Source organism: Mus caroli, chromosome 9 (assembly GCF_900094665.2).
Source record: "Mus caroli chromosome 9, CAROLI_EIJ_v1.1, whole genome shotgun sequence".
In the NCBI taxonomy this organism is placed as follows: Eukaryota; Metazoa; Chordata; class Mammalia; order Rodentia; family Muridae; genus Mus; species Mus caroli.
In genome coordinates this window covers 17,282,292-17,304,132 of record NC_034578.1, presented here as the reverse complement: position 1 = coordinate 17,304,132, position 21,841 = coordinate 17,282,292, and the positions used below count along the sequence as shown (strand labels likewise).

At 51.3% G+C, this 21,841-nt stretch overlaps 3 protein-coding genes across 4 annotated transcripts in view; 2 read left to right on the top strand and 1 right to left on the bottom strand.

Annotated features, from left to right (window-relative positions):
• Positions 1-1,496: 1,496 nt before the first annotated feature.
• On the top strand, positions 1,497-4,553 carry Cdkn2d (cyclin dependent kinase inhibitor 2D). The gene is made up of 3 exons (XM_021172541.2): positions 1,497-1,609; positions 1,866-2,022; positions 3,684-4,553. The coding sequence occupies exons 2-3, from the start codon at positions 1,882-1,884 to the stop codon at positions 4,041-4,043; spliced, it is 501 nt and encodes a 166-aa protein (XP_021028200.1). The 5' UTR covers positions 1,497-1,609; positions 1,866-1,881; the 3' UTR covers positions 4,044-4,553.
• Positions 4,554-5,051: 498 nt separating this feature from the next.
• On the top strand, positions 5,052-18,157 carry Kri1 (KRI1 homolog). The gene is made up of 19 exons (XM_021171639.2): positions 5,052-5,155; positions 5,243-5,316; positions 6,332-6,437; positions 7,584-7,701; positions 9,607-9,661; positions 9,737-9,786; positions 9,924-10,020; positions 10,103-10,180; positions 10,666-10,784; positions 11,138-11,264; positions 11,368-11,463; positions 12,096-12,266; positions 14,982-15,057; positions 15,152-15,240; positions 15,448-15,574; positions 15,655-15,785; positions 16,127-16,191; positions 16,260-16,358; positions 17,384-18,157. The coding sequence occupies exons 1-19, from the start codon at positions 5,062-5,064 to the stop codon at positions 17,709-17,711; spliced, it is 2,100 nt and encodes a 699-aa protein (XP_021027298.1). The 5' UTR covers positions 5,052-5,061; the 3' UTR covers positions 17,712-18,157.
• Positions 17,864-21,841, bottom strand: part of Atg4d (autophagy related 4D cysteine peptidase) — an 8,606-nt gene continuing 4,628 nt past the window's right edge. Inside the window, exons 6-10 of one of the 2 annotated variants that reach the window (XM_021171640.2) lie at positions 20,720-20,850; positions 19,058-19,136; positions 18,892-18,968; positions 18,694-18,813; positions 17,864-18,360 (exon numbers count right to left, since the gene is read on the bottom strand). In XM_021171640.2, coding sequence (XP_021027299.1) covers positions 18,178-18,360; positions 18,694-18,813; positions 18,892-18,968; positions 19,058-19,136; positions 20,720-20,850 — 590 coding nt within the window. In that variant the 3' untranslated portion in view covers positions 17,864-18,177. The remainder of the gene's footprint in view (positions 18,361-18,693; positions 18,814-18,891; positions 18,969-19,057; positions 19,137-20,719; positions 20,851-21,841) is intronic. The other variant, XM_021171641.2, reaches the window with a different exon arrangement.

Here is a 21,841-nt window from a genome sequence, read left to right as displayed (position 1 = left end):
GAGTTCAAATCCCAGCAACCACATGGTGGCTCACAACCATCCGTAACGAAACCTGATGGGAAACCTGATGCCCGCTTCTGGAGTATCTGAGGACGGCTACAGTATCCTTACATATAATAAATAAATAAATCTTTAAAAAAAAAAAAAAAAGACAATTGCCAGACTGGAGAGATGAGATGGCTCACCAGTTAAGAGCACCCACAAGGCAGCTCATATCTGCAACAACAGTTCTAGATTCGGCACCCTCACACAGACATGCATGCAGGCAAAACACCAATGCACATAAAAAAAGGAGCCAGGTAGTAGTGGAGCATGCCTTTAATCCTATGCACTTGGGAGGCAAAGGCAGGCAGGTGAAGGGCAGCCTGGCCTACATAGGGAGTTCTAGGACAGCCAGAGTTACATACTAAGACCCTATCTTGAAAAAGTTAGAAAAATCTAAAAGAGAATTATTTGATTGTCTATATGTGGCTATTTGATTGTCTATATGTGCACTATGTTGGTATAGGTCAGAAGAGGGTGTTGGATCTCTGAAGCTGGAGTTACTGATGGCTGAACTGTCTAAACTGATGGCCAAACTGTCTAAACTGATGGCTAAACTGTCACATGGTTGCTAATACTGAATTCTAGATCTTCTACAAGAGCATTGATCCATCTTTCAGGTTCTCAAAATAAATAAATAGATAGATAAATAAATTAAAGGAGACCATCTTGGTAGCCCATTCCTTTAATCCCAGCACGAATGGCAGAGGAGGCAGGTGGGTTTTGAGTTCAAACAGATCTAGTAAGTTTCAGGCCAGCCTCGGCTACACAGAGAGACCCTGCTGCAGAAACATAAAAACAAACAAAAGCCGGGCGGTGGTGGCCTTTAATCCCAGCACTTGGGAGGCAGAGGCAGGCGGATTTCTGAGTTCGAGGCCAGCCTGGTCTACAGAGTGAGTTCCAGGACAGCCAGGGATACACCGAGAAACCCTGTCTCGAAAAAACCAAAACCAACCAACCAACCAAAAATGTTAGAAGGCACCGCGCTTTACCACTCAGAAGCCGTTCCTTTAACCCAGCACTCGAATGAATGAACTAAGCTCCGGGTCACACAGTAAGAGCTCGTTTATTAGCATTTCCGCGGTACGTGAATGACTAAAATGTTCCAGTTATAGGAGTTTCCAGTCCTGCCTCCCTTCCTCCCGGAGGCGCTAAAGATCCAGGATGCGCCCGCGCCAGTCTGTCTCCAGCCTCTCCGCTGGGGTCAGTTAAACCTCCTCCTCTTTCCCGCCCGCCCGCCGGTTTTGAAAAACCAAAATTCCTGCTGTGGCGGGCAGCTCCACCGGTCGCTGCGCGCTGACCAATCAGGAGCCACGCCACCGCTACGGGCGAGACAAACCTCCCCAGCAACGTGTGCTGATTGGCTGATATTTCCAGCAGGCGGGACTAATGAAGGTCGGGCGCTGGGCAAAGTGGCTCGCGCTACTCTGTTGCGAGTTTGTAAGAAAACAAGGGCGCTCTGGGCGGGGCCTGGGGCGGGCTTGCCTCGCCCACTGGCGGCTGACTCCGGCGGCCAGTACTGTGCCGGCTCAGAGCAGACCCCGCCCGCGCGAGGAGAGGAGGGAGGGTGAGTCTGGGGAGACCCGGCCCAAGGGGCGGGCGCCGAAGGGCTGGGCGGGGTTCCCCGCTGCCTCTCTGGGTGACAGGGGGAGGAGCTAGCTGCGAGAGCTGGGGTCGTACGGGCGGAGGGCGCAGGCTCTGCGGCCGGCGAAAGATCATAGAGTTGGTCCTGGTGGCACCGCAGCCCCTAGTGTTCTGATCCAGCTCTTGCCGGTTCCCCAGCCCTGACCTGAACTGGGCTTGGGGCTGGGTGGGTTTCACAGTCCACCGGTATCCACTATGCTTCTGGAAGAAGTCTGCATCGGCGACCAGTTGAGTGGCGCAGCGGCCCGTGGCGACGTGCAAGAGGTCCGCCGCCTTCTTCACCGGGAGCTGGTGCATCCTGACGCCCTGAACCGCTTTGGCAAGACGGCCCTGCAGGTGAGGCCTGGCTGGCACCCGGCCCCCACATCCCATCCCTACAAGTCTCCTGACCCGGGTTGGTGACCCCCTAAGGTCTAGTCCTTGCTTGCACCAATGTTGGGTGGGTGGTGAGGATGCGATGGGGGAGGGGATGGCTTTTCAGCTCTTGTCTAATAGCCTGACAGATTCAGTTTCGCTGCAGACCTTTATTCTGTGGGTGGGTTAGGATTCATCTTCTTTTCGTGCCAGTCCTTGAGGACAGCTCATATTTCTTGAGGCTCCTTAAAGACATTCGATCTCTGGAAGATGGCATGCATGTCTTCTCCGAGGGAGATAGCTTTTTTTTTTTGAGGTGCCCTCTTGAAGGATCTCTGGTTATTTCAGGGAGGTCTTCATTTCGGCAGGTGATGTAGATTTTTCCCCTTTTGTATCTTCTGCGTGCCTAGTAACAAAAACGATTCCTTATTGCTTGAAGGTCCCGTAATTTGGGTGGCATTTATAGGAGAGTCCCACCTTTTCATGGGTACTCATAAATTCTGAAGATCATGCCTATGTCTAAGGAAGTTATTTCTCGACAAAGGGGATCCAAATTGTCTAGAGCATCTCTTTTCTCAAAAATTCTATGTAGTTCCAGATTATAGGGTTGTGTTGAAGGGGCTTTACAGCCCTAATGATCACCCATAGGGGGGCTTTAGACATTCCCGGTTCTCTCTCTCTCCCTCCCCCACCCCCTTTCTTCAAGACAGGGTTTTTCAGTGTATGTAGCCCTGGCTGTCCTGGAACTCGCTCTGTAGACCAGGCTGGCCTTGAACGCAGAAATCCGCCTGCCTCTGCCTCCCAAATGCTGGGATTAAAGGCATGCGCCACTACCACCTGGCCCGGTTCCCTTTCTCATCCATTCTCTTTACTTCTCTTATTTCTTCATTTTCTCTTTTTATTTCTGAGACAAAGTCTCACTCTGCATCTCAGACTGGCCTTGAATTTGAGACTGTCCTCCTGCCTGAGCCTTTGAGGTCCTGGGATTATGAAAGCGTCACTATGCCTGGCTTTTTAATGTTTTCATGAGAATCACTTTTATAGTTAGGGCTTTTTGTTGTTGTTGTGTTGTTGTTCTTAAGAGAACTTTGGGCTACACAGTGGTGACACAAATTAATCCAGCACTTAATCTTTTTTTTTTTTTTTTTGGTTTTTCGAGACAGGGTTTCTCTGTGTAGCCCTGGCTGTCCTGGCACTCACTTTGTAGACCAGGCTGGCCTCGAACTCAGAAATCCGCCTGCCTCTGCCTCCCGAGTGCTGGGACTAAAGGTGTGAACCACCACGCCCGGCTCAGCACTTAATCTTTAATCCCACCACCACTTGGGAGGCAGATGCAGGTGGATCTCTGTGAATTTGAGACCAACCTGGTCTACAGAGAGAATTCCTGGACATGCAGAAAGACATCCTGTCTCCTACAAGGATGGGGGTGGGGCTTAGAAGGTGTGTGTGTGTGGTGTCCTTATTTTCAAAGAACCTGTTCTCTGGGGTCCCACTCTGATCCCTTGGGTCCTGACTTTCCTCAGGGTGGTCCCCATTCCCTAAGGATCCCTTCTCTGTGCTCTGGATTTCTGGTAGACCTCCTTATTCTACCTGACCCTTCTCCAATTGGGAACCTACTGACTTTCTGCTCCCCACCCCCATAGGTCATGATGTTTGGAAGTCCAGCAGTTGCTTTGGAACTCCTGAAGCAAGGCGCCAGCCCCAATGTCCAAGATGCCTCTGGTACTAGTCCTGTGCATGATGCGGCTCGCACTGGGTTCCTGGACACCCTGAAGGTTCTGGTGGAGCATGGTGCCGATGTCAATGCCCTGGACAGCAATGGGTCGCTCCCCATCCATCTGGCGATAAGAGAGGGCCATAGCTCCGTGGTCAGCTTCCTAGCTCCTGAATCTGATCTCCACCACAGGGACGCTTCGGGTCTCACTCCCCTGGAGTTGGCTCGGCAGAGAGGGGCTCAGAACCTCATGGACATTCTGCAGGGGCACATGATGATCCCAATGTGACCCAAGGCCACTGTCTCCAGCCTTACTGGGTTACATGTCAACAAAAGAGGAAAGAAACTTTCTCTTTTCACACCTGTCTATTGAAGAAGGGAGTGGGAGGAGCAATTTGTGGTTTATTGGTGTTGATTTCTTGAGTGTGTGTGTTTGGGGGATGTTTCTCATTTGTTTTTCTCACCCCTTTTGGTGTGTTGGACAAAGAAGGGGCTCCTACAGGCAACAGCCATCTAAACGGTTAAGTTTCCTCTGCACTGGGGCTGCACCAGGGCAGGGGTTTAAAGCCCTAGCCTCAGAGTGAGGTCATTACTTCCCGGGCCCCTTGGAAGCTGGTGACCTTGGCAGGCTGTGCTCAGAGAGCCCTGAAGTATGAGCCATCTACTTTGGGCATGTGAGGGGGAGGGGAAAACATTTCAAATCAATTAAAAGGATAACATGAGTTCATTTTTCTTTCTTGGAAGGTTTCCAGTCTGTTGTACAGAGTTTGAAATATAAATATTTATTGCTTTATGGAAAGAATTGTTTTGTGTGATTATTTTATGTTTTGGCCCATTAAACTAAGACAGTGAGAATGACTTCAGATTTAGGAGTCTGGGATGGGGTGGGTATTCGGAGAGTAGGGTGGGACTATGGATGGTGTAGGGTGCTGGGGTTGTCAACACGGTCATTCCCAGGGCGTCAGGGTAACTGAGTTGGGTGGGGCAGCGGTCGGGTGCTGTCGGAACGGAAGAGAGGCAGGAAACCGCGAGTGGAGAAAGGGGCCCCCAGATGTCAGCTGGGTGCCGGGAGCCGTCAGGGTGGAGAAGGGTGGGCGTGGCTTGTGGCCTTTCCCCGCAGAGGCTTGTCCCCGTGGGTGTGGCCTGCTGAGCAAAAGGCCTACCGGATCCTGGAAGAGCGGAGGGTGGAGCAAACTGCGTCTGCAGTGGACGTGCTCCTTAAGAAAAGCCCTCGGGGGCGTGCCCGAGAGAGGCCACACCCCGGAGGGGCGGTTGCACGCGTGCGCGCGCTAGGTCTCACAGCCGCCATGCCGGAACCGCGCGCCTCTGGGTGCCTAAAGGTGAACGCAGCGTTTGCTGCGCGCTACAGCCGTTACCGGGAGCGTGAGGAACTTCAGCGACGTGAGTGAGGGGCGCCTGCGCAGGCCAAGGTGTGGGGAACTGGGTCTGGTGATGGTAGCTATGAGGAACTCCGTGTATATTCCACAGTGAAAGATCGCTATGGAGATCCGGACGTCGGTGGCGACTCCAGTTCCGAGTCTGACTCCAGCGATGAGCATGTGGTGAGCTTCCGCGACCCGGCTTCGCGTCCTACCCACGTACATGGGGCTCTCCCTAACCGGGCTTGGTTGTCCCGGAGTCTTCAGGACCCGCCCCCATGCGTAGAGTGACAGGCAGTACCCTCCTCAACTCGGGGATCGCCAAATACATCCTCCTTTCTCGTAGAGACTCCAAGCCTCCCAACCACTGAGCTCTCAGCTGGATGCACAGAGGTGCCTTACCCTATGGAGATGTTCTAGATTTCCCTCCCGACCCCTTAAGTGACAGATAGGCCCTTCCTGATGGTCACTGAATTTACCTACTTTCCTAACTTAGCCGCAAGACTCCTAGAGCACCCCAATTTATATATACAGTGGAAGTCTGACCCCAACCCCATGTCCTGCATCTAAATCCCTTGAGTAACAAGCACCATTTTCCTTGTATCTAGGGATTTACCAAATCCTTCCTATTTCCCCAGAAGGACCGAGCACCTTATCTTAATCTCATAGGGTCCTATAAGAACATCCAGGTCCACACCCTCATCCATTGGGTGACAATAGCTAGGAGATACCAAATCCTCACTACGATCCAGACGTGGCCCCAGACTTCCCATCAGAGCTCCTCCACTAACCCAGTAGAGCCCTCCCTACGCATAGAGATTGTCATATCCTGTCTACTTTATCTTCACTTTATCCTCCATCACCACAGATGATACCTCAGCATCCTGATTAGTGGTCCCTAGGAACCACATTTCCACTCCTAAAGCCAGGAGTCTGATGTGGCAGTATGTACTACACCAAGTGGGGCTCCAGTGGCCTGTGGAGATTGTACTTCTCTGCCCGGCGCTTCCTTTACTTTTGTCAAAGCCCCAGCTGCCCAGACACAGTACTGTGTATGCTCCTCTCCTTTCCCCCCTTCCCTCCACTCAGCCCTCAAGGTTGCGGAGGCCCTGCTGAAGCCTGTTCTCATATGTCACCACCCTACCTGCATGTGTCCAACTTCCTCTGAAGTCAACCCTTCTTCCTTTTCCTGCTCTAGGAATTTGATCCCCAGCAGGAGAGAGACTTTTACAGGACTCTGTCCTTGCTGAAGAAGAAGGACCCTCGAATTTACCAGAAAGATGCTACCTTCTATCAGAGAACAGGTGGGGCGGGGGATCTTCTCTAAGTGTCGTAGTGTGGACGGAATTGAGTTGTTGAATGAAGTGTATGCCTTCCCAGAGTGGCAGTGTATAACCCATAATCAGTACTCAGGAGGCTGAGGGCCAGGCTGAGCTACATAATGAGATCCTGTGTCAAAAAAAAAACCCAAAAAGGCTGGGAATGGGGTGGGTTGGTAAAGCAGTTGCCATGCTAAGCTGAAGACCTGGGCTTTATCCTGAGAAATCACAGGATAGAAACTAGGGGGCAGCTGGGCCATGGCGCACGCCTTTAATCCCAGCACTGCGGAGGCAGAGGCAGGCGGATTTCTGAGTTCGAGGCCAACCTGGTCTACAGAGTGAGTTCCAGGACAGCTAGGGCTACACAGAGAAACCTTGTCTGGAAAAACCAAGAAAAAAAAAAAGAAACTGGTCGGCAGATATTGGTGCCGGGGAAGCAGAGACGGGCAGCTCCTAGGAGGCTCGCCGGGATGCCTCAGCCAGTGGTGCTGCACAACTTTAATCCCAAAACACTCCAGAGGCAGAGGCCAGCCTGGTCTACAGAATGAGTTCCAGGCCAGGACATTGTGAAACCCTGTCTTGAAAAACCAGAGACAGAGAGAGACAGACAGACAATGGATGCCATTTACCCTTGGCATCAACATACAGGAGAAGGAAAGCTTTCTCTCTGGATCCATGAGTCTTAAGTGCCAGGTCGTAAGTGCTTTGTTATTCTTTGTGGTACTTGCTCATGTAAGCAAGCCTGGCCTCTAGCTTGCTATATAGTCAAGGATGTGAGTGAACTTGTGATCTCCCTGCTGGGATTACATTCAGTGCTGTGCTGCATGACTGAAATCGAGCAGGGCCTTGTGATTGCTAGACCAACACTATCAATTTAGCGATAACTGCACCTAAAGACTTTGTTTGGGTAGTTGGTTTGTTTCTTTTGCACATCGTGGGTTTTAGTATAGCCTGGGCTATATGGTACTCGTCCCTGGATAAATACTGGGGTAGGGGCTTTTCTATGTTACAATTGGCAGTGGCAGGCAAGGGCTCAGAACTTAGTCTGCTCCTAGCCCTGCCCTATCGCATTCTCTGCTGGGGGAGGGGGAAGTTGTGGACAACAGCAGGTGCCCTCTCACTGTCCTACAGCCGAAGCCTCATCGTCAGAGAGTGAGGAGGAGCCGTCAGCAGCCTTGGGGAAGCAGGAGAACCTGCAGCCCATGTACCTGAAGGACTATGAGAGGAAGGTCATCTTGGAGAAAGGAGGGTAAGGAGGCCTCATCCCCGTCAGCTGCCAGTTCCCGAGGGACCCTGAGGGTGGCTCAGAGTGTGTTTCCTATAGAGGGGTTTCTCTGTGTAGCTCTGACTGTCCTGGAACGCGCTCTGCAGACCAGAATTCGGAGATCCGTCTGCTCCTGCCTCCTGAATTCTGGGATTAAAGTTGTGTGCCACTATGGCTGGCCCTTTTAACATTCTTGATTTTTTTTTTTTTTTTTTTTTNCTGTCAGGGATTTAGGGCCACAGCACATGTGGATTTGAGGATGAATTCTAGGACTTGTGGAGTCCAAGACTCCAGTGACCAAACCTCAGGCCTTTCAGTTTAGCATTAAGAGACTTTACCTGCTAAGCCATATTTCCACCTTTACGATTTATTATTATTGTATGATGAAAGAGTGGTTAGATGGGTTGGTGGGCCGTGGGCCATACCACAGCATGCATTTGGAGGTCAGAGGACAGCTTTATATCTATTTTCTCCTACCTCTATGTGGATCACAGTTCTTGAACTCAGGTCCTCTGGTTTGCACAGAATATACCTCTCCAAGCAGAGCCATGTTGCTGGCCTATATTTAGGACTTTACAGGTAAAAAAGCACAAGGTAGCCAGATGTGATGGTCTCAAGACCAGAACAGCCAGGGTTAAAGGAAGAAAAGCCCAAACCTCTACATTAAGGGAATCCCCAGAGCAGAGCCTCTGATCCACTCCCCGCCCCAACCCCTGCAGTCTTAGGCCCTTCCCACCAGGAGTTTAAAGCAGTGCTCCACCCCTCAGAGACTGGGACAAGCAGGACCTTGAGGGTATATGTGTAGCAATCCTGATAAAAACCCATTGTAAGAAAAAGTCACTAAAGTTTGAGGCCAAACATGGAGGTACTCAGCTCTAATCTAAGAACTCAAGAGGTGAAAGTAGTAGGATGGAGAGTCTGGACCAGCCTCTGCTAGGTGGTAACACTCAAAACCCCAGAGGCCTTGGAGTGTAGGCAGAGAGTGGTGTTTACTGAGCCTGCCATGCCGCAGCCTTCAGTGCCTGGGACTCAGGCAGCAGCAGGAGAGAACTGACCTCTATCACACTGAGGCATACATGTGTATACACAGTAAATACAATGTAATTAACTTTCTCTTACCTCAGGCTTTAGAGATGATTTAGCATTTGGTTCCTATACTCAAGTCAAGCAGATCACAACCATCTTGACTCTGAGGGTTCTATGTCGTTATCTTTGTCACTTACATACAAAAACCCGCCCACACCTACATACACATAGGATATAAAGTATAATGTTTTCTAATGTTTTTAAAAGCTGGACAGGTAACACTGCAATTAAGAGTGCTTGGTGTGCTTCCAAAGGACGTGAGTTCAAGTCTCAGCACCCACACCAGGTGCTACCATCTGCTTGGAATTCCAGCTCTCAGATGCCCTTGGAGTCCCAAGGGATGCAATACCCTCTTGTGGACATTACAGGCATCCACACACATGTGGCATGTAAACATGTGCGCACATATACATTCACATAAATATTCTTTTTTTTGGGGTGGGGGAGTGTTTCAAGACAGGGTTTCTCTGTGTAGCCCTGGCTGTCCTGAAACTCACTCTGTAGACCAGGCTGGCCTTGAACTCAGAAATCTGCCTGCCTCTGCCTCCCAAATATTGGGATTAAAGGCTTGCGCCACCATGCCCGTGTTCAATTTTCATTTCCTATTCTTTTTGGCACCTGGCATCTGTAGCCATATTCATGCGATACACGCACATATTACATACATTCACACATATAAATGATTTCTGTGGGAAAAATAGTAAGTAGACATAATGCCTAGCAAACTCATTTTCAGCTGAAGACCTTGTATGTTGCACTACTGTGCCAGTGCTACAGTCCAAGTTCCCACTGTTTCTTGTACAGCAAATATGTGGACGAGGACAACTCTGATGGGGAGACCGTTGACCACAGGCTCCAGGTAGGTAGAACAACAGCTGCCTGTGGCTGTGAGGGTCTATAGCAGGCCTGGGGCCCACATCCAATTCCTCCGCAGGAAACATCCACAAAGAGCTATGTAGAAGAACAGAAACAGCTGAAGGAAAGGTAAGCCTGGGCTGGGGTGGGTGGGACAGGAGAGCTGCTGCAGTGTGTCCGCAGCCCCTTGCCCCGGGCTCACCCTGAGGGCTCGGAGCTCAGGGCTAGTCACGTACCAGTGCTCAAGTCTGTCCCTTGGGGTGCAGCTTCCGGGCTTTTGTGGAGGACAGCAGTGACGAGGACAGTGCCGGGGAAGGTGGCTCAGTGTTGCTGCAGAAGCACACTAAGAGTCGGGAAGAGAAGGTTAGTGCTGGGAGCGGCTGGGGGCTGGGGCTGGAGACTCGGGCAGCTGGAGTCTGAGGACCTGAGTGCTTGCCTAACACAGGCCCAGGAGGAAGTGGACTACCTTGAGTGGCTAAAGGGGCAAAAGGAGATGGACAGCTCCGAGTCGCTGAAAGAACTGGTAAGTCCTCAGGCCACATCGCCTGTTACTACTTTATCTCCCCTCATCTTCTCAGATACCCAAGGACTCTTGAGGGACTGGGATTTGGCTCAGTGGTGAAGCCCCTGGCTAGCTGTCCCCAGTAAGCAGCTGGCCATGGCTCAGGGATCGTGCTAGAGTGCAGGAGGCCCTGGATTCCATTCCAGCACCAAAAAATAAACAACAGCATACTCTTTGAGGAGGGAGGCACATGAACAGTTTCTGGACTACAGTTTCTCAGTTGCTCTAATCTGCAATCTCAGAGACTGAGACAAGATTGTAGCTAGTGTCTAGTTAACTTGGGCTACACAGTCAAACATTGTCTCAAAAAAGAAAAAAAGGCACAAAGGGGTGATAATTTACCTACTCTAGCTTGGCTGTGAAATTTTAAATCCTTAGGTCCATCCCAGGCTACCTCTGTGCCCCTCACCAGGGGACTGAGCTTGTGGGACCCTCTCTTTGCATAGACACACCTCAAGGAATACTGGAACAACCCAGGACTGGACGAGGGGGAACAGTTCCTGAGGGATTATATCCTCAACAAACGCTATGAAGAGGAGGAGGAGGAGGAAGAAGAGGAGGAAGGGTAAGCAGCCACCTCGTCTTCCCAGGGTGTATCTCAGGTATTCTCCATCATCCAGGCTAGGCAACAAAGGGCTCTATGCCCTTTGTGTTTTTAAAAAGTAGCTAGAATTACTTGTGATTTCTTCATTACATTCACTTCTTTGCAGGGGTGAGGCAGTATACCAAAGACAAGCAGCACACTTGTGGAAGTCAGTTCTCTCCTTCCACCATGTGGACCATAGTATCGAACTCATGCTCTAGGGCTTGTCAGAAAGCACCCCTGGGCCCTCTTACCAGCCCCTTTTGTAGAGTTTTCGTGGGGAGAGAATGAGGCCATGTCTGGCCGGGCTCATCAGACTCCATCATGTTCTTCAGGGCTCCAGGCCCCCCAGTCCAGCTGGCAGTGGACGACTCCTCAGATGAAGGGGAGCTATTCCTGAAGAAGCAGGAAGACTTTGAACACAAGTACAACTTCCGCTTTGAGGAGCCTGACTCAGCCTCAGTGTGTGCCCAGGCCTGGGTCAGGGAGGACATGGCTGCCCGGGGTCCAGCCCTTCAACCGTATACCATCTCTGAGGTCCCTCTGGCTCCTATCCTGCCTACAGGTCAAGACATACCCACGAAGCATCGCATCATCTGTGCGCCGCAAAGATGAGCGCAGGAAGGAGAAGCGGGAAGAGACGAGGGAGCGGAAGAAGAGGGTGAGTGTGGCTGGGGGTGGCGGTGCTTGCCAGTGATCCTCCCCCTCCCCCGCCCTGGCCCTCCAGAACCGAGGCACAGACACTGAAAACATTGGACCTGCCTGAGGTAGGTAGAGATTTCAAGGCCAAGCAGGGAACTTAACACCATCTCCACAGAAGAAAAGAAAAAGAAGCTGCTGTCACACACCTTTACAGGAAGCAGAGGCAGGAGGATTCAGGATTCTAGGCCAGCCTGGGGTACAAAGACCCTATGTCAAAATAATAATAATAATAATAATAATAAAGGGTGAAAATAAGCTGGCAGGGTGTTGTGCACCTGCATTTACAGTACAGGTCACTACAGTTTCAAGGTCAGCCTGGTCTACATAAAGAATTGTAGGCCATCTTGAATTAAATAGTGAGAGTTGCCTAATGTACAAAGCGCTGGCTGTCATCCAAACACTGAAGGAAACAGGCATCGCTGACAATGCCCAGATTCCCAGAGTTCAGGAGGTGGAGGCAGGAGGATCTGTAGCTAAGGTCAGCCTGAGCTACTTAAGACCCCGTCTCGAGAAAACAGAAACCTGCTTGCATTGGGAGGCCCCACTGCAAGGCTCTGCCTACCAGGGCTGCTGAGCGCCTTTCACCCGCAGGAGAAGGCCAGGAAGCAGGAGGAGCTGAAACAGTTAAAGAACCTAAAGAGGAAGGAGATCCTGGCCAAGCTGGAGAAGCTGCGACAGGTCACTGGTAACGAGACCCTGGGCCTTGAGGAGCAGGACCTGGAGGCTGACTTTGACCCCGCCCAGCACGACCAGCTCATGCAGGTGAGGAAGTCGTCTGTGGGGCCAGAGAATGACGTGGCCTCCGTGGCACCTTTTTCTTTGCCTGCAGTGTGAGGGTTAGTGGAGCACTGGCCCTAGCTCAGGGAAGATAGGTGGGAGCAGTTGACACGGAAGGATAGGCAGAGAAGTGGGTTACATACCGAGGCAACTGCGCTGGCTCAGGAGGATCAGAACCTGAAGGCCTGCCTGGGAGACAGTGGGGTGGAGGTCAGCATTCAGCCATGTGAGATCTCCTGGGAGAGCGGCATGGGAAGGCCTAGTGTGTGGCTCAGTGGTAGAACCCCTGCCTACAGTCCCCCAATGAGGGGCTAGGGTTATGGCTATGGTACAGCACCTTTCTATCTTTGGGGTGCAGCCTCTGCCACCAAAAAAACAAAAAGAGAGAGAAAACCACCACCAACAGAAACTGGAACCCACTCAAGCGAATGTATAACCGAGACTAGCACATGCACAGTGGAGCCAGTTGTTAACTTGATGATTGCAGGGCTAAGAGGCTGGAACTCACTCTGCCTCTGTTTGCCATCAGGAGAGAGTTCCAGACAAGATACACTGATGGAGGATCAGGAGTTCAGGGTTGTCGTCAGCAACACAGTTGTAATGCAGCCTGGGTGACAGGCAGGGATGAAGAGAAGTTTCTCTTGTATACAATGTCTTTGCATTCCATAAGGTTGAAAAAAAAAACAAATTGAATCATTGACGTATTATCAGGGATGTTTTTTTGAGGCAGGGTTTCTCTGTATCCCTGGCTGTCCTGGAACTCACTTTGTAGACCAGTCTGGCCTCGAACTCAGAAATTCGCCTGCCTCTGCCTCCCAAATGCTGGGATTAAAGGCGTGCGCCACCACGCCCAGCCAGGGATGTCTTAATTTCCTGCTTTTCTGAGAAAGAATCTTACCATATATCCAGGTTGGCCTCTGCCTTACCACCCCTTGTCTGCTTCTCAGGGACTGACTTCAGTTGATGTGTACCAGCATGGCTTGGACCTTGAATTTATTTGCTGTAAATGTTTTGACATTTTTCTGTTGGGGGGCATCACATGTTCCATGGCACGTGTGTGGAGGGCATGTTGGTGGGACTGGTTCTTTAGCTACCATATGGGCTGCAAGGGTTCCAGTCCCTCGGTTAGTTTTGTTGTGTATTTGTGGTGACGTTGGGATAGAATGTAGAACCCAGGGCATCAGTGACTGAGCACTAGTCCTGCAGCTCTTCTTGCCATTAGCATTTGTTGTACTGGAAGAACAGAACACCAGGTGTTGAGAAATCTGTAAGAAAAGTCTGGGACCCATGACAGCCCCAAGTGGGCCACTTGCCAAGCAGAGGAAGTCTCGGGAAGAGGCTGAAGGCACATTGGTGGGAGGAGGCTGAAGGCACATTGGTGGGCTAGTGAGGGAGGGCTGCAGAGGGAGCGCTGTGGAGTTGTCTGCTTTCTTACATTTAAGGCACTTCTCAGCTCTTAGCTTTGCTTTCTCCATAGAGGAGCAGGTGCTGTTGCTCATGTTAGCTGTGGAAATGTCATCAAGGACCTGCTCCAGGTTGAGCACATGCAAATTAGTTAATATGTGCATGGATAGGCCTAAAGAGATGGCTCAGCCTTTAAGTGTATTGGTATTCTTCCAGAAGACCAACGTTCAGTTCCCATCGCCTCCCTGTCACCTCATAGCTCACTGTAACTACAGTCCAAGGGGATCTGATTTCCTCTTCTGGCCTTCAGGAGCGTCACACATGCATGTGGTGTAGGCATACATGCAGGCAAAACTCCATACACACTGAGTAAAAATAAAGGCAGTAAAAATTGAAAATAAAATAAATAAAAGTGGATCGTGTTGTCTTCTGGTAGGCCCGCAATAGATGTATTTCTCTGGTGATGTGCCCAGCCCCAACTGCCGTATAATTGTGAGCCTACTGTATACCTGACATATCCCTGTATAGACTCAGGGATCATGGTAGCCATGGAGACCTGTGGCTGCAGTGTCCTTGTAGAATCACAACTGTGGGCTCAGATATGGATTGTAGTGTTAGGGGTGGTGCCAGGGCTTTTATGTGTATTGGGGCAGCATCCTATCACCTGAGTTCCAGGTTCAGGCTTATTTTGTAGTCCAGGCCAGCCTGCTACTCCTGATCCCCTGGGCTCAGCCTCTACCTGCTGAGTTCAGGTGTGTACCATGTCTAGTGTAGGTAGGATCTTGAAGGAAACTTCCTCTCAGCCTATCAGGAATGATGACAGCTCAGTCCATGACTATGTCATCGGTAGAGGGGCACAAGTGATGGCAGGGTCTGAATCCTACAGAGATGTAGTAGCTGTTGTGTGAAATCACTGCAGCCTAAACAACAGGCGGTGCCGTGGAAGGTCTCAGCATGCAGGAGACCATTTCTTGTAAGACTCAGGAGCCACACAAAGTTGGGTGTGTTGGCATGAGCTTAGAATCCTAGCACTTGAGAATCTGAGGCAGGACTACAAGACTTTCTCTCAATAAAGCAAAAAACTGTCATTCACACATCTGCACTTACCACACTCGGGTGGAAGCAAATGGATCACAATGTCAAGGCAAGTCTCTTGTACATCATAGTTTGCGTCTAGCCTGGCGTACATGACATCCTGTCTTGTACAAGGCTGAGTTGTGCTGGCATTGGCATGGGGCGGCTGAGCTCCTGTAGCTGTAGGTGCTGCTGCCTCTTAGGCCTGCCCTTCCCTTGCAGAAATGTTTTGGAGATGCCTACTATGATACTGCGGAGGAAGAGAAGCCACAGTTTGAGGAAGAGGACGGGCTAGAAGGTGCGTGTCTTAGAGAGCTGCAGGGGGTGGGGGCAGGAGCAGGACTGGTGCAGTGCAGTGCTGGTCTCACTTTGTCTGTCCTCCCTGGAACCAGATGACTGGAACTGGGACATGTGGGGTGGACATGAGCAAGATGGGGCCTGGAGCCAACAGGAGCTGCACTGTGAGGACCCTGACTTTAACGTGAGTCCCACTGGTGTGAGTCTGAAGTAGGTGCAGTTGACAGCAAGAGCTTTCTGTGAACATGTTCCAAGCCTTGGCTGCAGAGCACATTTGAGGCCAGCATGGGTGGGTTGTGTGAGACCTTGAGAACAACGAGTGTCCCTGGTGGGGTCTGGATGCTCCAGAAGTGTTTAAAACTGGCCTGATCTGACCTGCTCTTTCTGATAGATGGATGCAGACTATGACCCCAGCCAACCACGGAAGAAGCTTCGTGAGGCCCCCACCTCAGGCAAGAGAAAGCGCAAGTCTCCATTTGCAGCTGCAGTGGGGCAGGAGAAGCCCATGTTTGACCCTGGTGAGGCGCAAGGCATGATGGGACAGTGTGCCTCATGGGGCTTTGAACACATACTACCCGACTGTGCATCTCCTGTGCAGGGGACAAGACCTTTGAGGAGTACCTAGATGAGTACTACCGTCTGGACTACGAGGACATTATCGACGACCTGCCCTGTCGTTTCAAGTACCGCGCTGTGGTGCCCTGCGACTTTGGGCTCAGCACAGAGGAGGTTGGGACCAGGGCTGGCAGGGAAAATTGAGGGGGGGGGGCAAGGGACTGGAGGAGGTGACACCCTCTGTGAAGAGGTCTGACAGGAAGATCTGGAGTTCAGTGCTGTCTCTGTCACTAAGCTGAAACTGTTAATGGAGGCCAGCACTAGAGGCTGAGGTAGGAGGGGACTGCTGGGAATTCCAGGATAGCCTGACCTACAGGGAGACATTCAAACAAACCCTGCCTCAATATCAAAACACCAAACTCAGTTGTCCTCCACCCTTTTGCCACCCCTGCTGAGTCACTGAGGCTCAGAGGCAGCCCCAGGACCACACAGTAGGTATCTTCCTCCTCATATAGATCCTTTCAGCTGATGACAAGGAACTGAACCGCTGGTGTTCCCTGAAGAAGACCTGCATGTACAGGTGACAGCAGGGTGGTGGGGGAGGGGGGAGATAGTTTGGACAGCGTCTAGAACACCTCTGGTGCACAGGTCGGAGCAGGAGGAGATGCAGGAGCAGCGGGTGTACAGCCAGAAGGCCCAGAACATGTGGAAGAAGAGGCAGATCTTCAAGTCTCTGTGCCAGGAAGAGTAAGCACTGGGCTGGGTAGGGTGGCAGCAGCCCATGGAGCTGACAGCAGATGTGCAAACTAGAGGCCTGTCAGTACCTCTTGGTGAGGGGACATCATGTTCAGACTTGAGAGACTGAGGGCATGCCTACAGCACTCAGATAAAGGGTCAGGAGGACTGCACCCTGGTGCACATCTGTAACCCCAGCATTAGGGAGGCAGGTGGGGGTTCATGAGTTTGTTGAGTGTGCAGCCAGCCTGGGCTCCACAGCAATACCCTGACTGCGGGATGTAAAGATTGTATGCTTATTTAAGACTTGGGCTGTGTAGTCCTCTTGGAGCTTCTTAATGTAGGTCAGGGTGGTCTCAAACTCTCAGAGATCTCCCTCTGACTCAAGTGCTTAGATTAAAGGTGTGTGCCACCACACCTAGTGAGATTCTGTTCAGCATGATTAAAATCCTGAGTTTTATCCCAAGCCTGAACAAAATAAATTCTTACAAGTACCTTACAGGCTTGTTACAAGGACAGTTGTTACCGTCACCCACTAGAGTCTAGGACCTAGACCCTCAGTTGTGACAGACATGGCAGCTGCACTAAAGGCACAAGGACAAGTTGACTGACATAAATGGCTTCCGCTGGTCCAACTAATCTGTAGTTGTCCTATTTATGAAAGTTATCTCAGGAAGCTGAGGCCATCTGGGTTCTGTAGTGAGACAACAAGACCAGGGTTTTGGCTGAGTGGGCAGAGTGCTTCCGTGGCATGTCTAATGGCCTGGGCTCTATCTTAGCACTGTATAAAAACCCCTGAAGAGCTCTGAGTTCAAGGCCAGTGTAGTCTACAGTGAGTTCCGGCACAGCCAGAGCTACATAGTGAGGCTATATCACTCCATCCTGCTTTAAAAAAAAGTTACAGGTCATCTTGGGTACACAGAGTTTAAGGCCAGTCATGAAGCCCCTTCTCAAACAAACAAAAAGGGCAGGGTGGGGGAAATCCTGTTCTGAACAGAACAGCAGGCTGACCTAAGCCTTGACTTTTCTCCCTGTAGGATGGAAACGTCCACAGAAGCCACAGGAAAGTCTCAGAGCAAGGCCAGCCCACAAGTACAGTTGCCCACACCCAATGGAGCTGACCGGAAGGTACCCCAGGCCGAGACCTTAGTATCCAAGGAAGAGGGGTTGGCCCACACATCCTGCCCAGAGAAGCCAGCATCCCAGAAGCAGAAGAGCAAGAAGGCCAGGCTGCTGGGTCCCACAGTGACACTTGGAGGTCACAAGTTCAGCAGACAGAGATTGCAGGCCTTTGGTCTCAACCCCAAAAAGCTGCACTTCCGCCAGTTAGGTCGCCAACGGAAGAAACAGCAGAGCCACTCCTGAGGGCCACAGAGAGCCAACCTGCCTCTACAACTTAACTCTGTCAGCCTACATAAGCTACCTGCAGGAGAGGGCACTGCTGTTTCTAAGCTTTGAAATGAGGCTGCCAGAGCGCTGTCTTCTCCACAGACAACCTGAAATGTCAACAACGCCAGGCGTATTCAAGTCTGCATCTTTATCAGCCACAGTCAGTTCTCCCAGGACAGGACCTTTGGGACCTTGGGACCAGTGACCCAATGCAGGCTACAGAACTTGAATTAGGCCCTGAGTGAGTGCCCTGGAGCCCACTCTCCATCCCTGGCTCCTGAGGAGACGGGCAGCTGGGGGCCCAGATAGGTCTCAGCTGTGTTGGGGAGGACGGGGACATGAGGACAGGGGTCCAGCACCACCACTGGAGTTGCAGATCCCATACCTGACATGACATAAATAAAAAAATAAATAGTCTGGCATCTTTCCCCATCCCTTCCCATTATAAAAACACAAAGTCCTCGGAGCTGGGCCTTTTGGCCTTGAGTAGGCGTCCAGTGCAAGGTAGCCGCAGTGTGGGCTGGGAGAGCTGGGTGCAGAGGGCATCCAGGCTGTGGTCCTGAGCGTGGCCTTCAGCCACTGTGAACATGGGGTACCGTTCCGTGACTGAGGAGGAGCTGAGGATCTGCAGGAGGGTGGAGGAGAGCACTTCAGTTCAGGGTCTTTCATAGCCAGCTGGGCCATGCCTACCAGGCTTAGCCTCTGAACAGCTGCCCTGAGACTTCTAAGGAGCTCCGGTGACTGACCCCCAAATACCCCCAGTGGCTTAAGATTTTCAGGTCTATTCTGGGCTGAGCTTCCTATTGGTGGATGAAATCACCTTCACTGAAGTACACCTTGATGTACTTCTACTGAGAGTGGTCTGTTACTGTCCCAGGACTAAGTGGAAGCCAGTCCATCTAGCACACTGGAGGCAGGGCACTACCTTTAAGACAGTTCCCCCACGATGGCAGCTCACCCTCATCAGCTCCGAGCAGAGTGTCTCAAACTCCTTCCTGTTCCCAGCATAGAACCCCACGGTACAGCTGGGGTCCATCTTGGCAAAGGCCATCTTGCGGGGCGAGGTGCAGTGAAAGGACTGGGCAGATGAGAGAGGTTTGAGGGACCCCAGTTTTGTGCCCACACCTGCCGCCCCCATTCAAAGCCACCAGCTCACCTCCAGGGGGAAGCTGGGCTGGCTGACATCCACTGTGGGCTGGCAGTAGTGGGGATCCAGGTAGAGCAGAAAGTCATCTGGTGAGGGAAGAGGACAAATGTAACCCAGGGTGGGCAAGAGGACGGCAGCGGGATGCTAGGACCCAAGGAAAGGGGTTGTGCCTTACCCTGATAGCCAATGAAGTACAGTGAATGCCGGGGCTTGCCCCCCATGATGCCCAGGCAGAGTTCTGAACGCAGAAGCTCCTGTAGAAGAGACCAGCATCAGACAGGAGCTCAACACACTTAGCAGGGTCCTAGAGCCTATGAAGCCAGGGGAATCGACGGGAGCAGCCATCCAGGCAACCAACGCAGTCTGATGGCACTAAGATTTCTAGAGCAGAAACAGCCTTAGCTGTTGGATGAGAAGGCTATATAACTTCTTACATGATTTATTGTTTAATTGTTTCCCTGTAGCCCTGGCTATCCTGGAACTCACTGTATACCAACCTGGCCTGAAACTCAGAAATCCACCTGTCTCTGCCTCCCAAGTGCTGGGATAAAAGGGTGATCCCGCCTGGGTATGTGCACTTGAGTGCAGTGCTGGAAGAGAGTCTCTCTATGTAGCTCAGGCTGCCCTTCAACTCGACATTCTCCTGCCTTAACCTCCAGGCTCACAGCAGTGTGCCTTCTCACCTGGTTTTATTGACTTTATTTGCTGCTGGGGATGGAAGCCTGATCGTACACATGCTCTGACAGCTAGCTCGCCACACCCACTCATAGCCAGAACTTGAAATTTTAAATAAGAAAGGCCTCACAGAGAGCAAAGACCTAGCAGGGATGGGTTTGAGTGTGGAGTCTCCCCTGAGGGCAGGAAGTGACGGCCTGGAGCAGGAATGTTGTGCAAACACCACACTGGGCTGAGAAGAGACACAGAGTGGCGTGGCGTGAAGGTGACAGGTGGCACATGTCTTTAGGCTTACAGGGAGAACTTGGTGTTTCATCTGAGTGCAGACTTGCCAGAGGGCTTCTGCTTGAGCCTGTCATGCTGCCCTCTTTCCATGGGACACTTCTCTAGCTCCTCATCTGCCTTCTAGAAGGTCCTCCTGCCTCAGCCTTCCAAGAGCTTGGACAGGATGACAGGTCTGCTTATAATAAGAAAACACATTTATGTCCTGGAATTGACCTACGTGCTGCCTGGCATAAACCTCCACCTTGAGCGTCTTCCCCAGTCTTCCAGAACATTCCAGTTTGTTTTCAGAAGGTCTATTTTACCTGACATACTCAGAATTCTGGCTCCTTTCACTGGGTTTAAATCGCAGCCCCCATGATAGCAAATGGATCTGTTGCAGTTGTGTCACTACTGGGCAGCACTGACAGTGAGGACCTGCATTCAATCCCTAGAACCTTTGGCAGAAGCAGGCTAATATGTGCCTATAATTGTCTTGTAAAACCAGGTGGGGGCTCGGGAGATGGCTCAAAGCATACCAGCACTTGCTCACCAAGCACAAGGGCCTGAGTTCAAAACCATGGCACCTATGTAAAACCCTGGGCATGGTCACACATGACTATAACCCAGTACTGTGGAGGGCAGAAATGGGGTATCACTAGGGACTGCTGGCTGCCACCCCAGCTCCGGGGCTAGTGAGAGACCCCGTCATAAAGGAATAACACAGAGAGTGACAGAATAGGTACCCCGTGTCTTCACACTTCCGCATGTACCACATACACTTACATAACAGAAGAGGACACATACACAAGAGACACAGGTCCCAAAGAATGACACCCATGGTTGACCTCTGTTACGTGTGGAGGCCCCTGGGCAGAGGTGCTCATCGCAAGGTGCTTACCTTCACACAGGGCACATACACAGGGTTAAGGGTCTCCCCGCCCAGTCGGACAGGCACCAGGATGACCACAGATTTCCACTCTGCTGTAGGATCTGGCCAGGACAGCAGGCGTGCCACATCTGCCTTGTACACTGCAGGGACAGGGCAGCAGGTCACCTTTTATCCAGGCTTCTAGCCCCAGGAACACACCATCACCCTTGCAACTCCTGGTGAGCAATGCAGTCCACATCTGCAGACTTTGTAGTACACCGAGTCCTAGACAATCATGGGACCTCCAGGCAAGTGCTGACTGTCCCATTAGCAGGAAGTGAGGGCCTGAGGGTTCATGGGGCCTGGACTGGCCTAGAACTCTATGTAGCCAGGATGACTGTGAGGCCTGGCCAACACTTCACGTGTGCCACCACACTGGGTTTATGCAGTGTTGAGTGTGATATCCAAGGCATTATGCATGTCAGGGAACTGATCTACCAGATGAGCCATACTCTCAGTAACACAGGGATTCTGAGCAGGCTTCGGCAAGCCCCACTTTACTGTTTCTTGTGGTGCTGGGGATAACTGTCAGAGCCTGTGTATCAATTTAACCCCCTTATCATTAAACTACATTTCCAACCCTACCCAGTCCCAGCCTGTGTGTGTCTGGATAGTGCATATCCCCATGTGTGTATGGGTATATATACCTGTGTGTGGACTCCTGAGATCAGAGGGCAGCCTCCAATATTGTCCCTCAGGAACACCCCACCTTATATTTTACAGGGTCTCTCACTGGCCTGGGGCTCAGAAACTAGGTTGGGCTGGCTGCCAGAGAGCCCCAGGGATCACCCTGTCTGCGCCTGGGCTCTGGTGATGGAAATGACTGAGCTACCTCCTCAGGCCACATAAAAACACAACCCCTTTTTTTGAGACAGAGTCTCACAACGCATCTCTGGCTGTCCTGGAAGTCATCATGTAGAACAGGCTGGACTAAAACTGGCTCTGCCTCAAATGTCAAAGTTAAAGGTATGCAACAACATACCCACCTCTTTTTAAACTACAATTCTCTACAGGCTCAGGCAGGAGGAGCTAAAGTTCAAGATGACACTCATTTTTTTTTTTTTTTTTTTTTTTTTTTTTTTTTTTTTTTTT